This window comes from Lithobates pipiens, unplaced genomic scaffold, assembly GCF_037356315.1.
Source record: "Lithobates pipiens isolate NorthernLeopardFrog02 unplaced genomic scaffold, aLitPip1_a1.2 Scaffold_8, whole genome shotgun sequence".
Taxonomy (NCBI): Eukaryota; Metazoa; Chordata; class Amphibia; order Anura; family Ranidae; genus Lithobates; species Lithobates pipiens.
Window position 1 is genome coordinate 499,390,779 of NW_027507903.1, and position 23,823 is coordinate 499,414,601.

A 23,823-nucleotide genomic window follows, 5' to 3' on the forward strand; every position below is an offset into this window, starting at 1 on the left:
AGAGACACATGTAAAACCTATTTCTTCCTACTTCCTGTTCCCACCCCCAGGTCCTCATTCAGCTATGTAAATACAACACATACATATTCTACACTCATGGACCATCAGTGGTCCACAGACTACTGGTTGGTGACCACTGGTGTAGATGATATTTCTGAGGATGCACATGGCCTGCCTTGTGTTTCCTTGAAGTCTCTGAACCAAGCAAGTCCTATTGGAGATGCATTTTCATTGTAGGCAAAGTATGCATGTGTTGTTGTTTCAGTGTGTTTGAAGGTAAAAGCCAGTGCATGACAGTAACACCAATGAATACAAGCTGTAATGATTTTACTTTAAATGTAATCGGGTCAATCATACTTTAAAGCTCTGTGACGGGAGTGACTTTGGTCGGGGGGCCCATGGAACCCAGAATCCCTTGAATAGGTTGGGAAGCCCTTGTTTCAGTTCCTCATGCACCTCCGATGTCTAAATCATCCTGTGTCTATTAGGGGCACAAGGTGACTGAGAAAAATGATGGACAGCTGTTTAATGGACAATGAGAAGGTAGTTACTTAAAATGCAACAGTAATATTTATCCACAATATCTCCCAGGATATATATAAAGACTATTCCTGGTTTCTTTGATTCTGAACTCAACATGTTAATTGAAAGAGCTGGTCACAGGCCGAACAGTCTACTTCTGCTATAATCTGTTGCCTACTAGGCTGAGGAGGGAGGTGATCATTGTTTGTATTGTTAATTGTAATTAGATCTTCTGCTATTGTTTGAAGGTTTGCTGTGTTTATGCTTGTTCCCTGACAGGCTCCATGCACACTAGCGTTTTTTTTTATAAGCTCAAAAAACGCTAGTAAAAATGCTGAATGAAAAATGCTAATAGCATTTTTATGTGCCGGCTTGTAGTAGCATTTTAGTAGTTTTTAGAAGCTTTTAGGAGAATTAGCGTTTTATTATCAGTTTTTACAGTACATGAAGAAAAGAAAAACGCTTGAAAAAAGCTGTTAGGAGCGTTTAGTAGCATTTAGCATTGTTTTCTGCTGGAAAAATGCTCCCACAAACTCTACAAAAACGTTATTTTTTTTTGTTCCTAAATACCAAAGCTTTAAAAACGCCTCCAGCGTCAAATAGTGTGCACAGACACATAGGATAAACACTATTAGCTTCTAGAAGCAGAAATAAAATGCTTATAATAGCTTCTAGGAACTTAAAAAAACACTAGTGTGCATAGAGCCTAAAAGGATTGCAGAGAAAAAAGTAAAGACAGTATTGATAAGTAATGAATAATTGTATAAAAAAAAAAAAACAATCAAACTGAATATCATTTCTAACATGTATGGTCAGTATAAGGCCTCATGCACACTGGATGTTTTTACAGTTTTTTGGCAGGGGCGTTTTCTGGCTGGAAAAAATCCCCCAGAGCTAGTGGGTTTTAAGAGGAGTTTTTTTCAGCTGTAAAAATGCTCTAACCCTAATAAAAAACGCTGAAAAACATTATTGCAAAAATACTGCAATACTCATTCTACAGCTACAGCTTTCTACAGCTAACGCTACTGGTGTTTTTATAACGTCCAGTGTGCATGGACTTAGGCGAGGATGATGTACCCCCTGGTAGGCTTCTGGACAGTCTTCCTGAACTCTCACATATGCAGAGCATCGCTTCAGCAATGGGGGCATCTGTAAGTGATCAAGAAATGCAAGGCAGCTTTGGAATCAAAGATGGTGGTGCAGGAAAAAAAGCTGCAGAGACTTTGGGGGCAAAGAAGACAGCACTGGACTTTTTTGGATGGAAAGTATGTGTTTTAAAAATTTTGATAGACATCTGAAGTCTTTAGTTGAGTGGTGCTCAATCAGTGGCTCATGTTCCCCCAGCTGAAGTCATACATGTGTTTCAGGCTGTTCATAACTCTGATGTTGGGCCTTATTTAACCTCAATGGATCACAGAGGTGAGTCTGTGAAGGGCAGTGCCGGAGAAGAGGTGATTAAAGAGCATCAGTGGTGGATCGTAGAGCGGGTGAGTCTGTGGGGGGCAATACTAGAGAGGAGGTGAGTAAAGTGCACCATTGCTGGATCACAGAGCGGGTGAGTCTGTGGAGGGCAGTGCTGGAGAGGAGGTGAATAAAGATTACCAGTGCTGGATCACAGAGCGAGTGAGTCTGTGGAGGGCAATCCTGGAGAGGAGGTGAGTAAAGATTACCAGTGCTGGATCACAGAGCGAGTGAGTCTGTGGAGGGCATTCCTGGAGAGGAGGTGAGTAAAGAGCCCCAGTGCTGGATCACAGAGTGGGTGAATCTGTGGGGGGTAGTGCTGGAGAGCAGGTGAATAAACAGCACCAGTGCTGGATCACAGAGTGGGTGAATCTGTGGGGGGTAGTGCTGGAGAGGAGGTGAATAAACAGCACCAGTGCTGGATCACAGAGTGGGTGAATCTGTGGGGGGTAGTGCTGGAGAGCAGGTGAATAAACAGCACCAGTGCTGGATCACAGAGTGGATAGGTCTGTGGAGGGCAGTGCTGGAGAGGAGGTAAGTAAAGAGCACCCATGATGGATCACAGAGCGGGTGAGTCTGTGGAGGGCAGTGCTGGAGAGGAGGTGAGTAAAGAGGACCAGTACGAGATCACAGAGCGGGTGAGTCTATGGAGGGCAGTGTTGAAGAGGAGGTGAGCATTGCAGAGTTGCATATTTTTATTTTTTGGAATCACTGAGTAACTTATTTAAGAATAAAAAATGTAAAGTAGATTTGAGCTTTAACATCAGCCAACTTGTTAAAATGTATTTATAGTAATTTAGTAGCAAAGTATGAAATGTCTGTAAGTGTTTTGGAGAAAAGAATGTAAATCTTAAGTAGAACAATTTCAGCTCTGTATAGAAGAACAAGTCTCTTGTCTTGGCTCATCCTGGAAATGATGTATACATTTTCCACTGACCTCATAAAGCAACTCCACCTCAGGCACAGATTTCTGAAGAACCGGGTCCAGGAATTCAGGCGAGGAGCGCCGCACCCGATGGGCGGATGGAAAAAACACCACTAAAAATACAAGAGAGCAGGTAGTGGGGTGAATATAGTACACACGTCATAAGTAACACGATTGAAAGCCAAATGTAAAGAGAAAAGAACGTTATGTCAAGCCAAAATGTTTTTTTCTATGTTGGATAGAGTGGGAAAAGAATATAACGTCCTTTATATTGTTCTTTCACATCAGTCCATCAAAGTCCACCAGTCCTCGAAGAGCTTAAAGTGGCATTAAACCCAAAAGCACTTTTTATATTGCAGCTTACCAATTCTAAGATGTGATGGCTCATGGCTACATTTGTTTTCTTGTTTAAAACGTAACTCCACTTTTGTGGAGAAAAAAAAAACATTCCCCTCTGGGTGATCGATGTACATTGCAAGAATTATAACAACCTTTGTTGCAGATTCCTTCCTTCTGTTATTCTGAAGAAATCCCTGTGTGTTTGTCTGTGCCTCTGTACTGAGTGGGTCTAATGGGAGTGGTTTCATAATTAACTGTCAAGTGTGCAGCTGCAGGGCACTAATGAGGACATCTGCTGGGCCTGCATCCCTTTAGACGTGTTCCTATTGAAAGTATCTCTCCAAAAATGACACTTTTGTTGCAGGGGATGCCTGAAATCTGACTTGTATCTTTGGCAGACTTCTGGGAAAATTGGTGAGCCAATCACACAAGCAGTAAATTATGTTTCTGGGGAGTGGTCAGTACACATTCTGTGTATAGAACAACTCCAGGTAGCCATATTGCATTCTCAGAAAATACAGTGGCTGCAGATTGAAAAGGAAAGGTCATTTTTAATAACATTCAATTACAATATGATTAGTCTCATAATTATATGTGCTATATTATTTTTCTTTATTTGCTATTTTTTTTCCCTCATGAAAATGGAGTTACCCTTTAGGCTTTCTGCCCCTTATTTACATCCAGACAGCAAGTCTATGTTTTTTCTACAAAACAAACTACTACAAATGTAGCAGTTAGAGGGTTGAGACAAGCCATTTACCACTGAGATGGGTGCTTACAATGATCAGATTTTATTTATTCATGTAAGAACCTTTATCCCAAAAGAAGAAAAAATTTACTGTAATTGCATTGTGAGCTGGAGTTTGGCTTTAATTTGTTAGTGTATCTAAATCTGCTAGTCCATCTATCACTTTGATTCTCCCCCAGACTGACAATGCTGCTGTCCAAAGTCCCCTGTTCTCCTTCATCCAGTGTGGGGCTCTCTAATACAGGAAGTGTGTTACTGGCTAGATCACTAGATGAATGCAGAGGGAAAAAAAATCCTAAAAAGAAAACAAATGCATCCACCACACCTCATGATTGGTAAGCTGTAATATATTACATTTTTGGTTTAATACCACAAGACTACATTCACATGACCGAATATGCACCTCTGGGCATAGTAACACTGTGCTATGGCTGCATATAAACTGAACAATTACCTGCGGCCAGAACTCTGACCCTGGGCGCACACTGACTGCGAACAGCAGCACCTGCCATTGATTTTTACAGAGTAAAAGTCTGACAGCTGCAGCTGTTCATACATAGAGTGTGCATGCAGTGTCTACTTATTCTTACCAGCAAATCGTCCATGTGAATGCAGCCTAAGGTCCTCATCTCACATACAGTTGTGCTCATAAGTTTACATACCCTGGCAGAATTTATGATTTTGTGGCCATTTTTCAAAGAATATGGGAGAATATGAATGATAAAACAAAAATGTTTCTTTCACTCATGGTTAGTGTTTTGCTGAAGCCATTTATTATTAATCAACTGTATATACTCTTTTTAAATCATAATGGCAACAGAAACTAGCCAAATGGCCCTGATCAAAAGTTTACATACCCCAGCTCTCACCCCCTTTAACATCAATGACAGCTTGAAGTCTTTTGTGGTATTTGTGGATGAGGCTCTTTATCTTCTCAGATGGTAAAGCTGCCCATTCCTCTTGGCAAAAAGCCTCCAGTTCCTGTAAATTCTTGGGCTGTCTTGTATGAACTGCACGTTCGAGATCTCCCCAGAGTGGCTGACTGAGGTCAGGAGACTGAGATGGCCACTCCAGAAGATTTAAGCCTTGTCTCTGTACCGTTTGGCGTATTGTAACCGGGATACTTTGTGGCATTTGCGTAGTAATGGCTTTCTTCTGGCGACTCGACCATGCAGCCCATCTTTCTTCAAGTGCCTCCTTATTGTGCCTCACATCACATGTTTTCAGAGTCCTGTACTTCACCTGAAGTTATTTGTGGGTTCTTTTTTGTATCCCGAACAATTTTCCTGGCAGGTGTGGCTGAAATTTTAGTTGGTCTACCTGCTGTGGTTTTGTTTCAACAGAACCCTGTATTTTCCACTTATTGATTAGAGTTTGAACACTGCTGATTGGCATTCTCAATTCCTTGGATGTCTTTTTAAAAGCCATTTCCTGTTTTATACAATTCAACTACCTTTTCCTGCAGATCCTTTGACAATTCTTTTTCCTTATCCATTACTTAGAATCCAGAAACATCAGTGCAGCACTGGATGAAAGATGCAAGGGTCTGTCAGGAGTCCAGAAACTCATTGACTTTTTATACACACACATTAATTATAGGCAAACAGATCACAGGTGAGGATGGTTACCTTTAATAGCCATTCAAACCGCTTTGTGTCAACTGGTATGCATGTTATCAGGCCAAAGTCACCAGGGTATGTAAACTTTTGGTCAGGGTCATTTGGGCAGTTTCTATTGTCATTATGATTTAAAAAGAGTAAAGACAGTTGACTGATAATAAATGGCTTCAGCCATACACTAACCATGAGTGAAAGAAAAGTTTTTGTGTTATCATTCATGTTCTGTAAAAATGGCCAAGAAATCATAAATTCTGCCAGAGTATTATGAGTACAACTGTACATACAGCATATACTAGGACCAATTTAGACAGCAGCCAGTTAACCTACCAGCATGTCTTTGGAAAACGTGAAGAAACCCATGCAAGCACAAAGGGAAATGCAAACGCTGTGCAGATAGTGTTCTAAACCAGGGTTCAAACCAAAGACTCCAGTGCTGCAAGACAGAGGTTCTAACCACAAACCCACTGTTCTGCAATTGTTTGCAATAAACAGTACCTTAGTTAACTAAATGTCACTCAGTAAGGCCCCTTTAACACTGGGGAGGGAGCGGCGTCGGCGGTAAAAATAGAGCCGCTATACCGTCGTTTTAGCGGCAGTATTCGGCTGCTAGCAGGCGGTTTTAACTCCTGTTAGCGGCCGACAAGGGTTAAAACCACCCGCAAAGCACCGCTGCAGGAGCTTTGCCGGCAGTATAGCCACGCTGCCCCATTGATTTCAATGGGTAGGAGCGGTTTAGGAGCGGTGACTTTTTTCACTGTCCTGCCAGCGCACCGCTCCAGTGTGAAAGCCCTCCGTCTTTCACACTGGAGTGAAAGGGGGACGTTTTTTTTCAGGCGCTATACATGCCCTATTTTTTGCGATGTAGCAGCGGAAAAACGCCCCACTGTGAAAGGGGCCTTAGGGTTTACATGAAGCCAGTCAGCAGAGGAGAGAGAAATCCCCCCCCCCCCCCCAGCAAAATAAGCATTAACCCATGCAGCGCAGGGGGGTGACTTCACAACATGGGTAGGTTTTAAAGCAACCCAGAGTTGGGCTTTAAATGTAGCGAGTAATGATAAGCTACTGTACAATATAACAAATCATGATAATGGTAATGACTTTCCTGTACAATATAAATTGTTAGCTGAAAATTAAAAGACTAAAAAGTGATGACTATGGTATTGCTGGCAAGAAAGAAGTGAGTTTTATCTTACACCAGTTTCCCAATTTGATTTTATACCTACCCATTTCTGTTCATTTGAAGTATTTACATATTTATACTTGAAAAATATTAAATTGATATAACCAGTTTGTGAAATATGCTCATTGTTCCTTTAATTTAATAATAATTGCCTTTTAAAGAACAAATTCTCATTATAGTAGTGGGTAAAGCCAGATATCTGCATGACAATGATTATTATTAGTGGATTGATTTCCATTCTTTTCTTTATCTACAAAAATCCTCTGAAACTTGGAAGAATAAAAAGCATGTGTGTGGAATGGAGGCAGCGTATTCCAACATACTGTACAAGTCTGTACAAAAAATCCTGGCTCCTTTTGTGGAATGTGTGTCTTCAGTATGCTACATCTGCACGCATGTGAAACAGCACCATGCAAGTGCATTGGGGATTTTTTTTTTTTGGCGCAGTTGATGAGATATAAGGAAATGATGATGGCCTGTGTATATAATATTGTTTATATAATATATACACAAGGCCAGCGGAATTGCAGGGTGTCTGCTTTTCTAACAGTCAATGAATTATCAGAACTGCTGTGGACAAAACATTGCTTTTTGCTGATGAAACAGAATTACATAGAATTTTGACAACACGGCAGGACAATTTTTTTTGAAAGATCATGAGAAATGGGTAACGTGCAGTTAAATGGCAAATTAAATTTAAAGTGGATGTAAACCCACTCTCATCCTTTCTAAACTACTGCCATAGTGGTTATCTAGAAGGATATACATGCCTCCTGCATGTATCCTTACCTGTCCACTGTCTCCCCGCTGTCTGTTATGAGACCTGAAAAACTGCAGATTCTGTAGGTGGGTCTATTATCCGGAGCTCGGTGGGTGGAGTTTGTGATGTCAGTAGACCCCCACCCACCTATACACTCCCCTTGTCAACATGCATTTTCTCCTGTGTATTTCTTACACTGAACTTCTGCTGTGATCATTAACATCCAGTCAAAACCCAGAAAAGTCACCACATGATTTCAGCATGCCCAATCATGCTGAGGTGTGGAGGAGGGGTTTTGAAGTACACAAAATGCGTCTCTCAGGCTCCTGCATGAGATATGCAAATCACCTGTAACTCACAGAAAGGGGGAAGAATTTACTCCTTTTTCTCTGTGTCAGTTTTTATCTCACTGAAAAAACATAGGAGGACTGCTCAGATCTGGATTAACACTTCATGGCAAGACTGGGCACAGATGACAAGAAATCCTATACTGTACAAGATGCAAGCCTTAATTAAAAAACTATTTTGGGTTTACAAACACTTTAAAGTATATTTAATTATACTTTTTTAAATTTAAATAATATAAGGAATATTTAAACTCCATTATTTATTGTTGTGTCCTATTGTCGAAACTATCATTAATTTCCTGTTCTGGAGACACAACTGGAAGTGAAAGAAAATATTTTCAAAGTGGAGGAATTCTCCTCACCCTCTCCTTATTACTGCACTCACCAACTCCTGCTAATTCTAAACCCAGATGCTAATAAAACCTCCAGGACACTGGGGCATGTCCCTTCATATAAATCACACTCCCATACTACCTCCCTCACCATTCTGCTTCTCTTAACCTCTGAAGCTTTATCCCTAAACCCTGGGCCTCTACCCAAACTTTGCTCAACATTCACATCACCCCATGCCTTCTTTTAGCACCTGCAATTCACACAATTTTGTTTCTATTACTCCTCTTCCCAAAACCAGCCTCCACTTCTCTTGTACCCTTTGGAATGCCCGCTTTGTCTGTAACAAACTCACCTCTGTATACAGCCTCTATATCACTAACTCCTTTAATCTACTTGCTGTTACTGAAACCTAGCTTCATGAATCCGACACTGCTCCTGTTTCCCTCTCCCATGGTGGCCTCCTCTGGACTCACTCCCCAGACCCAGTGGATGGAAGGGAGGTGGAGTTGGAATCCTTCCATCCCCACATAGCACCTTTCAGGTACTTTACCCACCTCCCTCTCTGTCACTCTCATCATTTGAGGCACATTGTATATGTCTATTTGCTCCAGCTTCTTTAAAGTGGTTGTAAAGGCTGAAGGTATTTTACCTTTGTGCATTCTATGCATGAAGGTAAAAAACCTTAATACTTATCTAAGCCCGATCTCGATCCAGCAATGTGCTTGAGACCCGAGGCCCTCCCAGGTCTCTTCCTAGTAATTTGCTGAGATGCAGCAGCAGGAGCCATTGGCTCCCACTGCAGTCCTTCACAGCTAGCGAGGCGGGGGGCAGGGCTGAGCACTGGCAGGGGACCCAAGAAGAGGAGAATTGGGGCTGCTCTGTACAAAACCACTGCACAGAGCAGGTAAGTATAACGTGTTATTTTTTTTAAATCTTTTTTTTTCTTTACAATCACTTTAAGAATTGCTGTGATTTACCACCCAAACCCTGGACTGATATTAACCTTCCCTGAAGACTTCTCTGCTTCGCTACCCTACTTTCTCTCTTCTGAAATCCTCACAATCATTCTCGTTGACTTTAACATCCCAGTTAATATTAACACTCCTGCTACTTCTAAACACCTCCGTCTAACCTCCTCTTTTGTCCAGAAGCAATATATACTTGCTTCTACTCACACTGATGACAACACCCTTGACTTTGTTTTCTCCTACCTATGCACACAATATAAATCCTGAATAATAATAATAGACAGTTGTCACTAAAACAGTTGTCTCTCTTAGATTTACCCTTTATTCTTGTTCCAGTGACAACCACACAATGTAGAATTTCATACAGTATTCTTAATACTTACACACCAGTGGCAGTTGGTGGCATATTTTTTTTTTTGGGGGGGGGGGTGTCGATCACCAGCCCCGCACTTACCCCACCTAGTTCACAGGCAGCGCTTCATCCGGACGGCGGGCGGTGGCTTCACCATGCATCTCCTCCTCCTAGTGGCTTCCCCTGCATCTTCTCTCTCCTCCTCCTCCTCGGCAGGCAATAGGATCCTTTCTCCTCTCGGATAATCAGGTGACGGGTCTCAGGACGATCACTTCCCGATTGGCCGGAAGGAGAATCAGGTAGGCAGTAGCGAATATTAATTTGCTATTGTTACACAACTGGGTGGACACTGTGCCCAAGCCCACCCTTTTTTTTAAGCCTTTTAGTGCCTCTGGCTCTAATAACGTGCTTCTAGAAAAAAAAACACATTGGAATCCCTGCTCCCCTGTATGGAAGGGCCACCACTGTTACCCACTCTATCTAAAGAAGTGTTGCCTAACTGTACAAAAATAGAAAGATATGTACCTGAACCATTGTAATACCATTGGCTTCTATACATTGAAGGGATTACAGTTGTAAAAAAACACCAGGAGACAGAGTTTGGAATACATGTTCAAGCTTTACTAAATCTAAGAGCAACAGCCACAGATTTTCACACAACTGGACTTCACAGACCTTTTCATGTGCCTCAGGCCCTAAAACAACTTGGACTGTTTTCTGTTCAGTACACCAAATTACCCCCCTCTCCTAAATTCAAGGCGACAAATGTTATATATTGCAGTTTACCAGTGCTTGAATGTGATGGCTCAAGTAGTTGTCCTCCAGACTTTTTGTTCCTTTAATTACAGCTGGTGATCCTGGACTACATTCACTTATCCTACTACTGCTACTACTATGGAAGAGAGGCGTTGTCACATTAGAACAGGACTACAGAACTCCTCCCTCTCTCCCCTTTTCCATAACATGTTCTATAGTCAATAGAGATGGCTGGAACAATGTAACTGATACGAGCGTATGTACTTATATTCTTACCTTTTTTATGTACTTATTTTTTGTAAAGTTAAGATAAAAGAAATTATATATATATATATATATGTATATATATATATATATACACACAGTGCCTTGCGAAAGTATTCGGCCCCCTTGAAATTTTCAACTTTTTGCCACATTTCAGGCTTCAAACATAAAGATATAACATTTTAATTTTTTGTGAAGAATCACCAACAAGTGGGACACAATTGTGAAGTGGAACGAAATCTATTGGATAATTTAAACTTTTTTAGCAAATAAAAAACTGAAAAGTGGTGCGTGCAAAATTATTCGGCCCCTTTACATTCAGTGCAGCAAACTCACTCCAGAAGTTCAGCGAGGATCTCTGAATGATCCAATGTTGTCCTAAATGACTGATGGTGATAAATAGAATCCATCTGTGTGTAATTAAGTCTCTGTATAAATTCACCTGCTCTGTGATAGTCTCAGGGTTCTGTTGAAAGCGCAGAGAGCATCATGAAGACCAAGGAACACACCAGGCAGGTCCGTAATACTGTTGTGGAGAAGTTTAAATCCGGATTTGGATACAAAAATATTTCCCAAGCTTTAAACATCCCAAGGAGCACTGTGCAAGCGATCATTTTGAAATGGAAGGAGTATCAGACCACTGCAAATCTACCAAGACCTGGCCGTCCCTCTAAACTTTCAGCTCAGACAAGGAGAAGACTGATCAGAGATGCAGCCAAGAGGCCCATGATCACTCTGGATGAACTGCAGAGAACTACAGCTGAGGTGGGAGAGTCTGTCCATAGGACAACAATCAGTCGTTCACTCCACAAATCTGACCTTTATGGAAGAGTGGCAAGAAGAAAGCCATTTCTCAAAGATATCCATAAAAAGTCTCGTCTAAAGTTTGCCACAAGCCACCTGGGAGACACACCAAACATGTGGAAGAAGGTGCTCTGGTCAGATGAAACCAAAATCGAACTTTTTGCCCACAATGCAAAGGGATATGTTTGGCGTAAAAGCAACACAGCTCATCACCCTCAACACACCATCCCCACTGTCAAACATGGTGGTGGCAGCATCATGGTTTGGGCCTGCTTTTCTTCAGCAGGGACAGGGAAGATGGTTAAAATTGAGGGGAAGATGGATGCAGCCAAATACAGGACCATTCTGGATGAAAACCTGTTGGAGTCTGCAAAAGACCTGAAACTGGGACGGAGATTTATCTTCCAACAAGACAATGATCCCAAACATACAGCAAAATCTACAATGGAATGGTTCACAAATAAACGTATCCAGGTGTTAGAATGGCCAAGTCAAAGTCCAGACCTGAATCCAATCGAGAATCTGTGGAAAGAGCTGAAAACTGCTGTTCACAAACGCTCTCCATCCAACCTCACTGAGCTTGAGCTGTTTTGCAAGGAAGAATGGGCAAGAATTTCAGTCTCTCGATGTGCAAAACTGATAGAGACATACCCCAAGCGACTTGCAGCTGTAATCGCAGCAAAAGGTGGCTCTACAAAGTATTAACGCAAGGGGGCCGAATAATTTTGCACGCCCCACTTTTCATTTTTTTATTAGTTAAAAAAGTTTAAAAAATCCAATAGATTCCGTTCCACTTCACAATTGTGTCCCACTTGTTGGTGATTCTTCACAAAAAATAAAAATTTTATATCTTTATATTTGAAGCCTGAAATGTGGCAAAAGGTTGAAAAGTTCAAGGGGGCTGAATACTTTCGCAAGGCACTGTATATATATATATATATATATATATATATATATATATATATATATCTTTTATCTTAACTTTATATTTTCTGTTCAGAAGTTCATGAATGTTTATAATTTATTTTTTGCAATGTTTTCTTTTTTTAAGGGGGAGGGTGTGTGGGGACAGTATCAGTGTGTTTTGTTTTTTTATTATTTTTTTTTACAATTTTTTTTTATTATTATTTATTGCAATGTTTTTTTATTAGCCCTGTTGGGGGGGGGGGGGGGCTATGGTGAGATATCAGGGGTCTTAACAGACCTCTGACATCTCCCATTTGAGACAGGGAAAGGGACCGGGGACAGAGATTCCCCAGTCCCTTTCTCTGCAGCCTCTGCTGCACTGATAATGAATGGAGAGAAGCCAGCGGCTTCTCTCCATTCATTAACTAAGACATCGTAATCACAGGAGGTTACAATGTTTCAGTTATGTGAATGGACAGAGTCAGTGGTTACTGACTCTGTCCATTCTGAAAACGAAGGAGCTGGGTTTACCTCCACTCTCCATCCTGAGATACCGAGGGGGGGGGGGGCGGCAGCACAGAGGGGGAGAAGAGAGAGGGGGTTGGCAGCACGGAGGGGGACACAGAGAAGAGAGAGGGGGACGGCAGCACGGAGGGGGACACAGAGAAGAGAGAGGGGGACGGCAGCACGGAGGGGGACACAGAGAAGAGAGAGGGGGTGGCAGCATGGAGGGGGACACAGAGAAGAGAGAGGGGGACGGCAGCATGGAGGGGGACACAGAGAAGAGAGAGGGGGATGGCAGCATGGAGGGGGAGAAGAGAAGCAAGAGGGGGGCGGCAGCACGGAGGGGGAGAAGTGAAGAGAGAGGGGGGCGGCAGCACGGAGGGGGAGAAGAGAGGGGGACGGCGGCACGGAGAGTGACAGATGCACGGAGGGGGAGAAGAGAGGGGGACGGCAGCACAGAGGGGGAGAAGAGAGGGGGGTGGCGGCACGGAGGGGGACAGATGCATGGAGAGGGGGATGGCAGCACGGAGGAGAGCGGGAGATACTGAGCACAGTGACGCATCGACGCCCTGCACGCACGTCGACTTATTTTTGTACTCAATGTAATCGATTACGTCGCCTCGTTGTGGCAGCTCTACTTCAATGACTAGCTTAGCAGCACCGCTCAGTACCAAGTGGCAGCTGATAAAGCAAGCAATACTTAAAGTGGAACCTAACTTACATAATCTCTTCCCCTGCCGATATCAGCTTCAGGTATTTACACTGCTTGCTTAAAAAGAAATGATATATTAATAAATATGGAGCTGCATTAATTTGTGTCTTTTATATCTGTCTGGGTTGCAGCTTTAAACAAGGCTTATACCTGTGCTTTAAAAAAAAAGGTTCTGTGGGTACTCTTCTCACATTACTTGATCAAAGCATCAGCATTAGATGGGAGAAGAACTATGCAGGCACAGCTGCTGAATGTTTAGTACTGATTTAATTTATTAACAAAATATTACTTTTTATATAAAAAAATATAGTTTTAGCTTCCGCCATGGTTAAAGCCAGAGATTTGCAGGACAGTGAACTCCACAACACTATTATAGCACAAGTTTCATTCTTCTCTTTATATGGATCAACCTTCTGAAGCTTAGGAGTGATTTCCAAAGCCCAGAGAATAAAATGCACATGTACGCCAATATAAATATCTATATAAAAAGATTCTGACTTACGTCATGGAATGTATGTCTACATCTGCATGAAACATTCCAGCGCATTTCAGATTGTGTATGTTGGCGCTGTGTATTAGTGTAGGTGACGATGGGCTGTGTATATAATGCTTTGTTTAAGCAATCAATGCACGAGACCAGAGGACGTGCGGGGTGTTCCCTCCAAAAGCCAATGATGAATTATTGGAGGTTAAAAAAAAAATACTGGATATGGAAATCCTGGAAAATATTAATTGTATTCTCATCTTGTGCCCATAGCAAGAGGATTTTTAAAGGAAAACTCTGACTGAACCGCTAAGGACATTGAAAATGCATTGTATTATATGGGAACTTTTAGACTTAAGGGGACACTCTTTACGTCGGGAGGAAAAGAGATTTAATCTCCAAATAACGAAAAGGCTTCTTCATAGTAAGAGCTGTGGAAATGTGGAATACACTCCCTCGAGAGCTGGTTCTGGCCAGCTCCATAGTAGACATGTGCACAACAAAAACATTTTTTTTTGTTTCGTTTCTTTAAGTTTCCGTTAATTCGTAACGATTCGTAATTTCGTAAGAAGCAAATTTTCATATTCGGACTCGTACGAATTTGTAATTTTGTTAGTCTAATGATTCGGAATTTCGTAAGACACAAGGTTTCATATTCCGACTTGTTTGTATTTTCGGGACAGTTTTATTTTCGTTGATAAAAAATGATTCGTAATTCCGTCTAATTTTCTTTGATTCGAAATTCGTAATTTTGTTAGATAAATTTTCATTTATTTGGTACACTACTCGTAATTTAGTAATTGTTGTTTTTCTGTCTTTTCTGAGATTGCCTTTTCGTTGATTCATACTTTCATAGAAAATAAAGAACAATAATCCAATGCTTGCTTTTCTAATAAGTCCTTTACTTACTTCAATCACGAGACCTGACTCCTCAACTGAATCTAAAAAGATTCAGGAATGCAGTGTGACTCAGACACAAAAGGGACAAGCTGATTGGCTAAAGATATTAAGGAAAACACATCTTTAACTAATACACTGCCCATTTGAGCGATTCAAGAACATGAAATTACAAACATACATATTAAGATACACTTACACTGTCCATTCAAAAGATCGATTCGAGAACATGAAGAAATGAAATTACGAACAGACGAATAAAACTAAATTACGAACACATGAATGAAAATACAAACATACGAAATTATGAACAAAGGATTGAAAACACGAAATGTAAATCATTTGTTATAGATGTCACTTTCTTTCTTTTACTGTTTTGGAGTTTCATATTTTCGTAAGTTTTTCTGTTCGTAAGTTTGTATTTTCACATGTTCGTTATTTTGCTTATTCATAATTTCGGAATGTTCGTATTTTGTTTTTTTCAGCTATTCGGATGTTAGAATTGATCCGAATGTATGAATACTAACATTCGTACGAAAAATCCATTCATTATGAACTGAATCGCACATTTCTACGCAGTAGATTGTTTGGATTCTCTCCTAAATGCACATAATATAACTGGATACTAGGGATGAGCTTCGTGTTCGAGTCGAAAGCATGTTCGACTCGAACATCGGTCGTTCGTGCGTTCGCCGAATTCCGAACGTTTGGGCCGTTCGCGGCAAAACTCGTGTGGCCCACAATGCACTGCGATGGCGCAATGCATTGCTGTCTCACGATTGGCCAAGCATGCACTGTGACCCCGCATGCTTGGCCAATCGCAGCGCCAGTAGCGGGAAGAGCAATGGTTGGCCACAGGCATCCTGCCTGTGGCCAATCATAGCTCAGACTGTGTAGTGCACGCCCCACACTATATAAAGCTGCCTTTCAGGCGGCCTCGTGTAGTGTTTGTTAGCATCTGAAGCAGTGGGTGTTCTGTGTACCTTCAACACAGTTACACACCAATCGTTTTTGGCTGATTTACTATTTTGCTCTTGTGTAGTGGTTACTGTCTGTGCCCTGACCGCAGTATACACCACTATATTCACCTCACCTATATAGCTAGTGATCTAGCTTTAATAATAGAGCTTGCAGTCAGTAGTGTTAGTGCGTGCTGTCTGCGTGCTCTGTACCCAGTACATACCACTATATACACCTACATAGCTGTTCTCTATTTGAGCCCGATTGTCATTTGCTGGAGTTATTGGAAGTTGTGTGTGCCTCCAGCACAGCACAGTATACATCTGTATATACCCCTTTAACTCTGCTGTTTTCTTGTTATTGTCTGCGTGCCCTGACCGCAGTATACACCGTGATATTCACCTCACCTATATAGCTAGTGGTCCATCTTTAACAATAGAGCTTGCAGTCAGCAGTGTCACTCAGGAGATAGTGCGTGCTGTGTGCCTGCTCTGTACCCAGTACATACCGCTATTATCCACCTACATAGCTGTTCTCTATTTGGGCCCGATTGGCATCTGCTGGAGTTATTGGAAGTTGTGTGTGCTTCCAGCACAGCACAGTATACATCTGTATATACCCCTTTAACTCTGCTGTTTTCTGGTTATTGTCTGCGTGCCCTGACCGCAGTATACACCGTGATATTCACCTCACCTATATAGCTAGTGGTCCATCTTTAACAATAGAGCTTGCAGTCAGCAGTGTCACTCAGGAGATAGTGCGTGCTGTGTGCCTGCTCTGTACCCAGTACATACCGCTATTATCCACCTACATTGCTGTTCTCTATTTGGGCCCGATTGACATCTGCTGGAGTTATTAGAAGTTGTGTGTGCTTCCAGCACAGCACAGTATACATCTGTATATACCCCTTTAACTCTGCTGTTTTCTGGTTATTGTCTGCGTGCCCTGACCGCAGTATACACCATGATATTCACCTCACCTATATAGCTAGTGGTCCATCTTTAACAATAGAGCTTGCAGTCAGCAGTGTCACTCAGGAGATAGTGCGTGCTGTGTGCCTGCTCTGTACCCAGTACATACCGCTATTATCCACCTACATAGCTGTTCTCTATTTGGGCCCGATTGACATCTGCTGGAGTTATTGGAAGTTGTGTGTGCTTCCAGCACAGCACAGTATACATCTGTATATACCCCTTTAACTCTGCTGTTCTATAAAAAAGGCATCTGCAGGAGTTAGTGGGTGTTGTGTGCCTCCAGCACAATATAAACTACCCAACTACTGTTTTACCCAACTTCCTTCAGGCCATTACCATGTCTGGAAGGCCAGCAAGGAGAGGCAGACAGGCGCGAGCCGATAAAAGAGGGCAAGCAGGCTCTGTGTCTAGAGACAACAGTGCTGGTCGGGGACGCGGTGCATTGTCATCAGCACGTGGCCATGGGACATGCTTGTCCTTCTTTTCTGCAGCTGGACATGTTGAACCGCAACATGCCAACGACTTGGTAGAGTGGATGACCAAGCCCTCTTCATCCTCCTCATCCTCTCTCACCCAGTCTCAGGGTAGTAGAAAAGCAGCTGCCAACACATCGTCGTCCCTCCTCTCAATGTCATCATCAGTGACTCCTTCCCTAGACCCACCACGTCCTCCTGAGGAGTCTCCTGAACTCTTTGAGCACAGTGTTGGGTACATGCTCCAGGAGGATGCCCAGTGTTTGGTGGGCTCTGATGATGACACTCAGCTAGAGGAAGGCAGTAGCGTGAGCACAGAGAGAGGGGATGCTCAAGAAGGACAGCAATCTGGCAGTCATGTTCCACAAGCTGCAGCATACTGCCAGGTTTGCTACAGCGATGAAGAGGGAGGGGATGATGAGGGCACTGACTCCACGTGGGTGCCTGGAAGGAGGGAGGAGGAGGAGGAGGAGGAGGAGGCACATGTCCAACGAGGCAGGATGCCCTCCGGGGGCCAGCTTAGGGGCAGCACACCGACTGAATCACACCGCAGAGCTCCGCCTGCGCAGAGCGCTTCCTCTGCGCAGAGCGCTTCCTCTGCGCGTTATTCTAAAAGTTCTTTGGTGTGGGCCTTTTTTGAGACGAGTGCATCAGATCGCACCGCTGCTATTTGCAACATATGCCTCAAGCGTATCTCACGTGGCCAAAACATCAGCCGCTTGGGCACCACATGCTTGACCAGACATATGTTGACCTGCCATGCAACTCGTTGGCAAGCATACCTCAAAGACCCACACCAAAGAACAAAGCGGACCTCTCCTTGCTCCTCATCAGCTGGCATCTCCAACCCCACTAGACCTTCAGTCCTCTCTAAAACCTGCTCTGAGAGGAATGAAGGTGTAGAATTAGGTGTGTCACAGCCAAGTGCTTCCGGGAACTCTGCTAGTGGTACATCCACGTCCGATTATAGCAGACAAATGTCCCTGCCCCAGCTGCTGGACCGGCGGAAGAAATTTACTCCCAGCCATCCACATGCCCAGCGGTTGAATGCTAGCTTGGCTAAATTGCTAGCACTTCAACTGCTGCCTTTTCAGTTGGTAGACTCGGCCCCCTTCCGTGAGTTTGTACAATGTGCGGTTCCTCAGTGGCAGGTCCCCAAACGCCACTTTTTCTCACGGAAGGCAATTCCGGCTCTCTACCGGCATGTGGAAGGCAATGTCCTTGCCTCGCTGGACAGGGCGGTCAGCGGTAAGGTGCATATTACCGCTGACTCATGGTCCAGCAGGCATGGACAGGGACGTTACCTGTCTTTCACGGCCCATTGGGTCACTCTTCTGGCTGCTGGGAAGGATGCAGGACAAGGTGCAGTAGTATTGGAGGTTGTTCCGCCACCACGCCTCCAAAATGCTACTATTGGTTGTGACACACCTCTCTCCTCCACCCCCTCCTCTTCTTCTTCCTCCATGGCCTCTTCCAGTGCTCTGTCCTCAGAACCAGCGGTGCTCCGTAGGCGTTGCAGGGGCTACGCAAGTACGCAGGAAAAACGATGCCATGCCGTGCTTGCGCTGGTTTGTTTGGGGGACAGGAGCCACACTGGGGCGGATGTTTTGTCAGCTCTGCAGGGGCAGGCCGAGAGGTGGTTGACGCCACGCCAGCTTAAGCCAGGAATGGTGGTTTGCGACAATGGCACCAACCTCCTCTCCGCCCTCCGACAGGGACAACTGACCCATGTGCCCTGTGTAGCTCACGTCCTTAACCTGGTGGTGCAGCGGTTCTTGGGCAGGTACCCCGGCTTACAGGATGTCCTGAAACAGGCCAGGAGAGTCTGTGTGCATTTCCGCCGATCATTTAATGCCTGTGCTCGGCTGGCTGAGCTCCAAAAGGAGTTGAACCTGCCCAAGAACCGCCTTATATGTGACATGCCCACCAGATGGAACTCAACATTGGCCATGCTGCAGCGGCTGCACACGCAGCAGAGGGCCATCAATGAGTACCTGTGCGACTACAGCACCAGGACAGGGTCAGGAGAGCTTGGTTTTTTCTCACCACGCCAGTGGGGCATGATCAGGGATGCATGCACTGTCCTGTCACTGTTTGAGGAGGCCACAAGGATGGTGAGCAGTGACAGTGCATGCATCAGTGACACTATACCTCTTGTCCACCTCTTGGAGCATACGCTGCGTGGAATAATGGACAGGGCACTTGAGGCAGAACAGAGGCAGGAAGAGGAGGACTTCCTTGCCTCTCAAGGCCCCCTTTATCCAGACAGTGTTCCTGCTGTGCCACCCATCACACAGGAAGAGGGTGAGGAGGAGGAAGAGGAGGAGGAGGATGATTGTGTCAGCATGGAGGTGGAGGCTGGCACTCAGCATCAGCAGCAGCAGTCTTATAGGGATGATTTACAGTCCCAAGAAACACGTGGACTTGTACGTGGCTGGGAGGAGGTAGCTGCGGATCATGTTGTCCTTAGTGACCCAGAGGACTCCGGACCGAATGCCTCAGCTAACCTACGCTGCATGGCCTCCCTGATCCTGCAAAGCCTGCGGAAGGATCCTCGTATTCTTCGGATCAAGGAGAGGGACCATTACTGGCTGGCCACTCTCCTTGATCCACAGTACAAGGGTAAGGTTGCCGACCTTATCTTGCCATCGCAGAGGGAGCAGAGGATGAGACATCTCCGGGAGGCCTTGCAGAAAGCTCTGTGCAACGCGTTCCCAGAGACTGGGAGGTCACAAACTCCTGGTCCTGGACAACGTGTTGCTGAGGCATCAGTCAGAAGGAGCGGTGGAGAAGGTGGCCGTCTGACTGATGCTTTCAGACAATTTTTTAGTCCGCAGCCCCAAGGTATGATTGGTTCCAGCACCCATCGCCAGCGTCTAATTTACATGGTGCAGGAATACCTAGGGGCAAGGTCAGACTTGGACACCTTTCCCACTGAAAATCCTCTGGCTTACTGGGTCTTGAGGATGGATCACTGGCCAGAGCTTGCACAGTATGCAATTGAGCTACTGGCCTGTCCTGCATCCAGTGTTCTTTCGGAACGCACCTTCAGTGCTGCTGGTGGTTTCGTTACCGATCACAGGGTGCGCCTGTCCACCGAATCAGTTGATCGACTGACCTTCATCAAGATGAATCAGTCTTGGATCACCCACAGCTACCAAGCACCTGAAGCTGATGTAACCGAATAATTTTTTTTGAAATACCACATCCCTTCAAGACTGCCTATGCTGATGCTGAGTGACTGTCCTGTTATGTTGATTGTCTATCCTCTTCCTCCTCCGCTGATATGTTGGAAGAACATTTTTGGTTCTGGGTGATGCCAGCAGCCCAATTTTTCTGCCCCTGTTTAACAGGGGCATTTAAGTAAAATTTTTGATGCAATGCTTTGCAGCAGGGCTAATTCCTGCAAAAAAACTAGAGTATATGGCAGAGGTTGCAGTGTGATGGCACCAGTGCCTAAGGCCCAATTTTTCTGCCCCTGTTTAACAGGGGCGTTTAAGTAAAATTTTTGATGCAATGCTTTGCAGCAGGGCTAATTCCTGCAAAAAAACTAGAGTGTATGGCAGAGGTTGCAGTGTGATGGCACCAGTGCCTAAGGCCCAATTTTTCTGCCCCTGTTTAACAGGGGCGTTTAAGTACAATTTTTGATGCAATGCTTTGCAGCAGGGCTAATTCCTGCAATAAAACTAGAGTATATGGCAGAGGTTGCAGTGTGATGGCACCAGTGCCTAAGGCCCAATTTTTCTGCCCCTGTTTAACAGGGGCGTTTAAGTACAATTTTTGATGCAATGCTTTGCAGCAGGGCTAATTCCTGCAATAAAACTAGAGTGTATGGCAGAGGTTGCAGTGTGATGGCACCAGTGCCTAAGGCCCAATTTTTCTGCCCCTGTTTAACAGGGGCGTTTAAGTAAAATTTTTGATGCAATGCTTTGCAGCAGGGCTAATTCCTGCAAAAAAACTAGAGTGTATGGCAGAGGTTGCAGTGTGATGGCACCAGTGCCTAAGGCCCAATTTTTCTGTCCCTGTTTAACAGGGGAGTTTAAGTACAATTTTTGATGCAATGCTTTGCAGCAGGGCTAATTCCTGCAATAAAACTAGAGTATATGGCAGAGGTTGCAGTGTGATGGCACCAGTGCCTAAGGCCCAATTTTTCTGCCCCTGTTTAACAGGGGCGTTTAAGTAAAATTTTTGATGCAATGCTTTGCAGCAGGGCTAATTCCTGCAAAAAAACTAGAGTATATGGCAGAGGTTGCAGTGTGATGGCACCAGTGCCTAAGGCCCAATTTTTCTGCCCCTGTTTAACAGGGGCGTTTAAGTACAATTTTTGATGCAATACTTTGCAGCAGGGCTAATTCCTGCAATAAAACTAGAGTGTATGGCAGAGGTTGCAGTGTGATGGCACCAGTGCCTAAGGCCCAATTTTTCTGCCCCTGTTTAACAGGGGCGTTTAAGTAAAATTTTTGATGCAATGCTTTGCAGCAGGGCTAATTCCTGCAAAAAAACTAGAGTGTATGGCAGAGGTTGCAGTGTGATGGCACCAGTGCCTAAGGCCCAATTTTTCTGCCCCTGTTTAACAGGGGCGTTTAAGTACAATTTTTGATGCAATGCTTTGCAGCAGGGCTAATTCCTGCAATAAAACTAGAGTATATGGCAGAGGTTGCAGTGTAATGGCACCAGTGCCTAAGGCCCAATTTTTCTGCCCCTGTTTAACAGGGGCGTTTAAGTAAAATTTTTGATGCAATGCTTTGCAGCAGGGCTAATTCCTGCAAAAAAACTAGAGTATATGGCAGAGGTTGCAGTGTGATGGCACCAGTGCCTAAGGCCCAATTTTTCTGCCCCTGTTTAACAGGGGCGTTTAAGTACAATTTTTGATGCAATACTTTGCAGCAGGGCTAATTCCTGCAATAAAACTAGAGTGTATGGCAGAGGTTGCAGTGTGATGGCACCAGTGCCTAAGGCCCAATTTTTCTGCCCCTGTTTAACAGGGGCGTTTAAGTAAAATTTTTGATGCAATGCTTTGCAGCAGGGCTAATTCCTGCAAAAAAACTAGAGTGTATGGCAGAGGTTGCAGTGTGATGGCACCAGTGCCTAAGGCCCAATTTTTCAGCCCCTGTTTAACAGGGGCGTTTAAGTAAAATTTTTGATGCAATGCTTTGCAGCAGGGCTAATTCCTGCAAAAAAACTAGAGTGTATGGCAGAGGTTGCAGTGTGATGGCACCAGTGCCTAAGGCCCAATTTTTCTGCCCCTGTTTAACAGGGGCGTTTAAGTAAAATTTTTGATGCAATGCTTTGCAGCAGGGCTAATTCCTGCAAAAAAACTAGAGTGTATGGCAGAGGTTGCAGTGTGATGGCACCAGTGCCTAAGGCCCAATTTTTCTGCCCCTGTTTAACAGGGGCGTTTAAGTAAAAATTTTGATGCAATGCTTTGCAGCAGGGCTAATTCCTGCAAAAAAACTAGAGTGTATGGCAGAGGTTGCAGTGTGATGGCACCAGTGCCTAAGGCCCAATTTTTCTGCCCCTGTTTAACAGGGGCGTTTAAGTAAAATTTTTGATGCAATGCTTTGCAGCAGGGCTAATTCCTGCAAAAAAACTAGAGTGTATGGCAGAGGTTGCAGTGTGATGGCACCAGTGCCTAAGGCCCAATTTTTCTGCCCCTGTTTAACAGGGGCGTTTAAGTAAAATTTTTGATGCAATGCTTTGCAGCAGGGCTAATTCCTGCAAAAAAACTAGAGTGTATGGCAGAGGTTGCAGTGTGATGGCACCAGTGCCTAAGGCCCAATTTTTCTGCCCCTGTTTAACAGGGGCGTTTAAGTAAAATTTTTGATGCAATGCTTTGCAGCAGGGCTAATTCCTGCAAAAAAACTAGAGTGTATGGCAGAGGTTGCAGTGTGATGGCACCAGTGCCTAAGGCCCAATTTTTCTGCCCCTGTTTAACAGGGACATGTAATTACAATTCTTGATATAATATTTCACAGGAGGGCCCCTTCCTGTGCCCACCCAGAGTAACTGTGAGGACTTATAGTGTTGTGGCACCAGCACCACAACCACCAAAGGTCAATTTTTCTACCACTGTTCAACAATGGCATGTAATTACAATTCTTGATATAATCGTTCACAGCAGGGCGCTCCAGCGGCCACCAAGAGTCACTTTGAGGGCTTACAATGTTGTTGCAAAACCAACACCTTGTTCCGCCATTTCTGCAGAGCATATAGGGCAGGCCCCTACTTTCAAACATCCAATTTACAAACATCTCCTACTTGCAAACGGAAGGAGACAACAGCAAGTGAGATGAAAAAAGATGGACGACAAAACAAATTATACAGGGGTGATAACCCTTCCCTATGTTTTCCAAAAAGCTTAAAGATATTTTTTTTGACTGGAGCTACACTTTAAAAATGTACCGGTTGAAAATGACAAACAGATTCAACTTAACACAACAAACCTACACTGTCCCTGTCTTGTTTGCACCGCCTGTATACTGCTGTTCTGAGTATATAGGGCCTGGGGGCCACACGCATTTCCTTTTTTTTAATA

At 44.0% G+C, this 23,823-nt stretch overlaps 1 protein-coding gene across 1 annotated transcript in view; it reads right to left on the reverse strand.

Moving 5' to 3' along the window:
- FAM180A (family with sequence similarity 180 member A) overlaps positions 1-23,823 on the reverse strand; it is a 62,049-nt gene that overhangs the window by 12,458 nt on the left and 25,768 nt on the right. Inside the window, exon 2 of the mRNA XM_077469211.1 lies at positions 2,921-3,021. Coding sequence (XP_077325337.1) covers positions 2,921-3,021 — 101 coding nt within the window. The remainder of the gene's footprint in view (positions 1-2,920; positions 3,022-23,823) is intronic.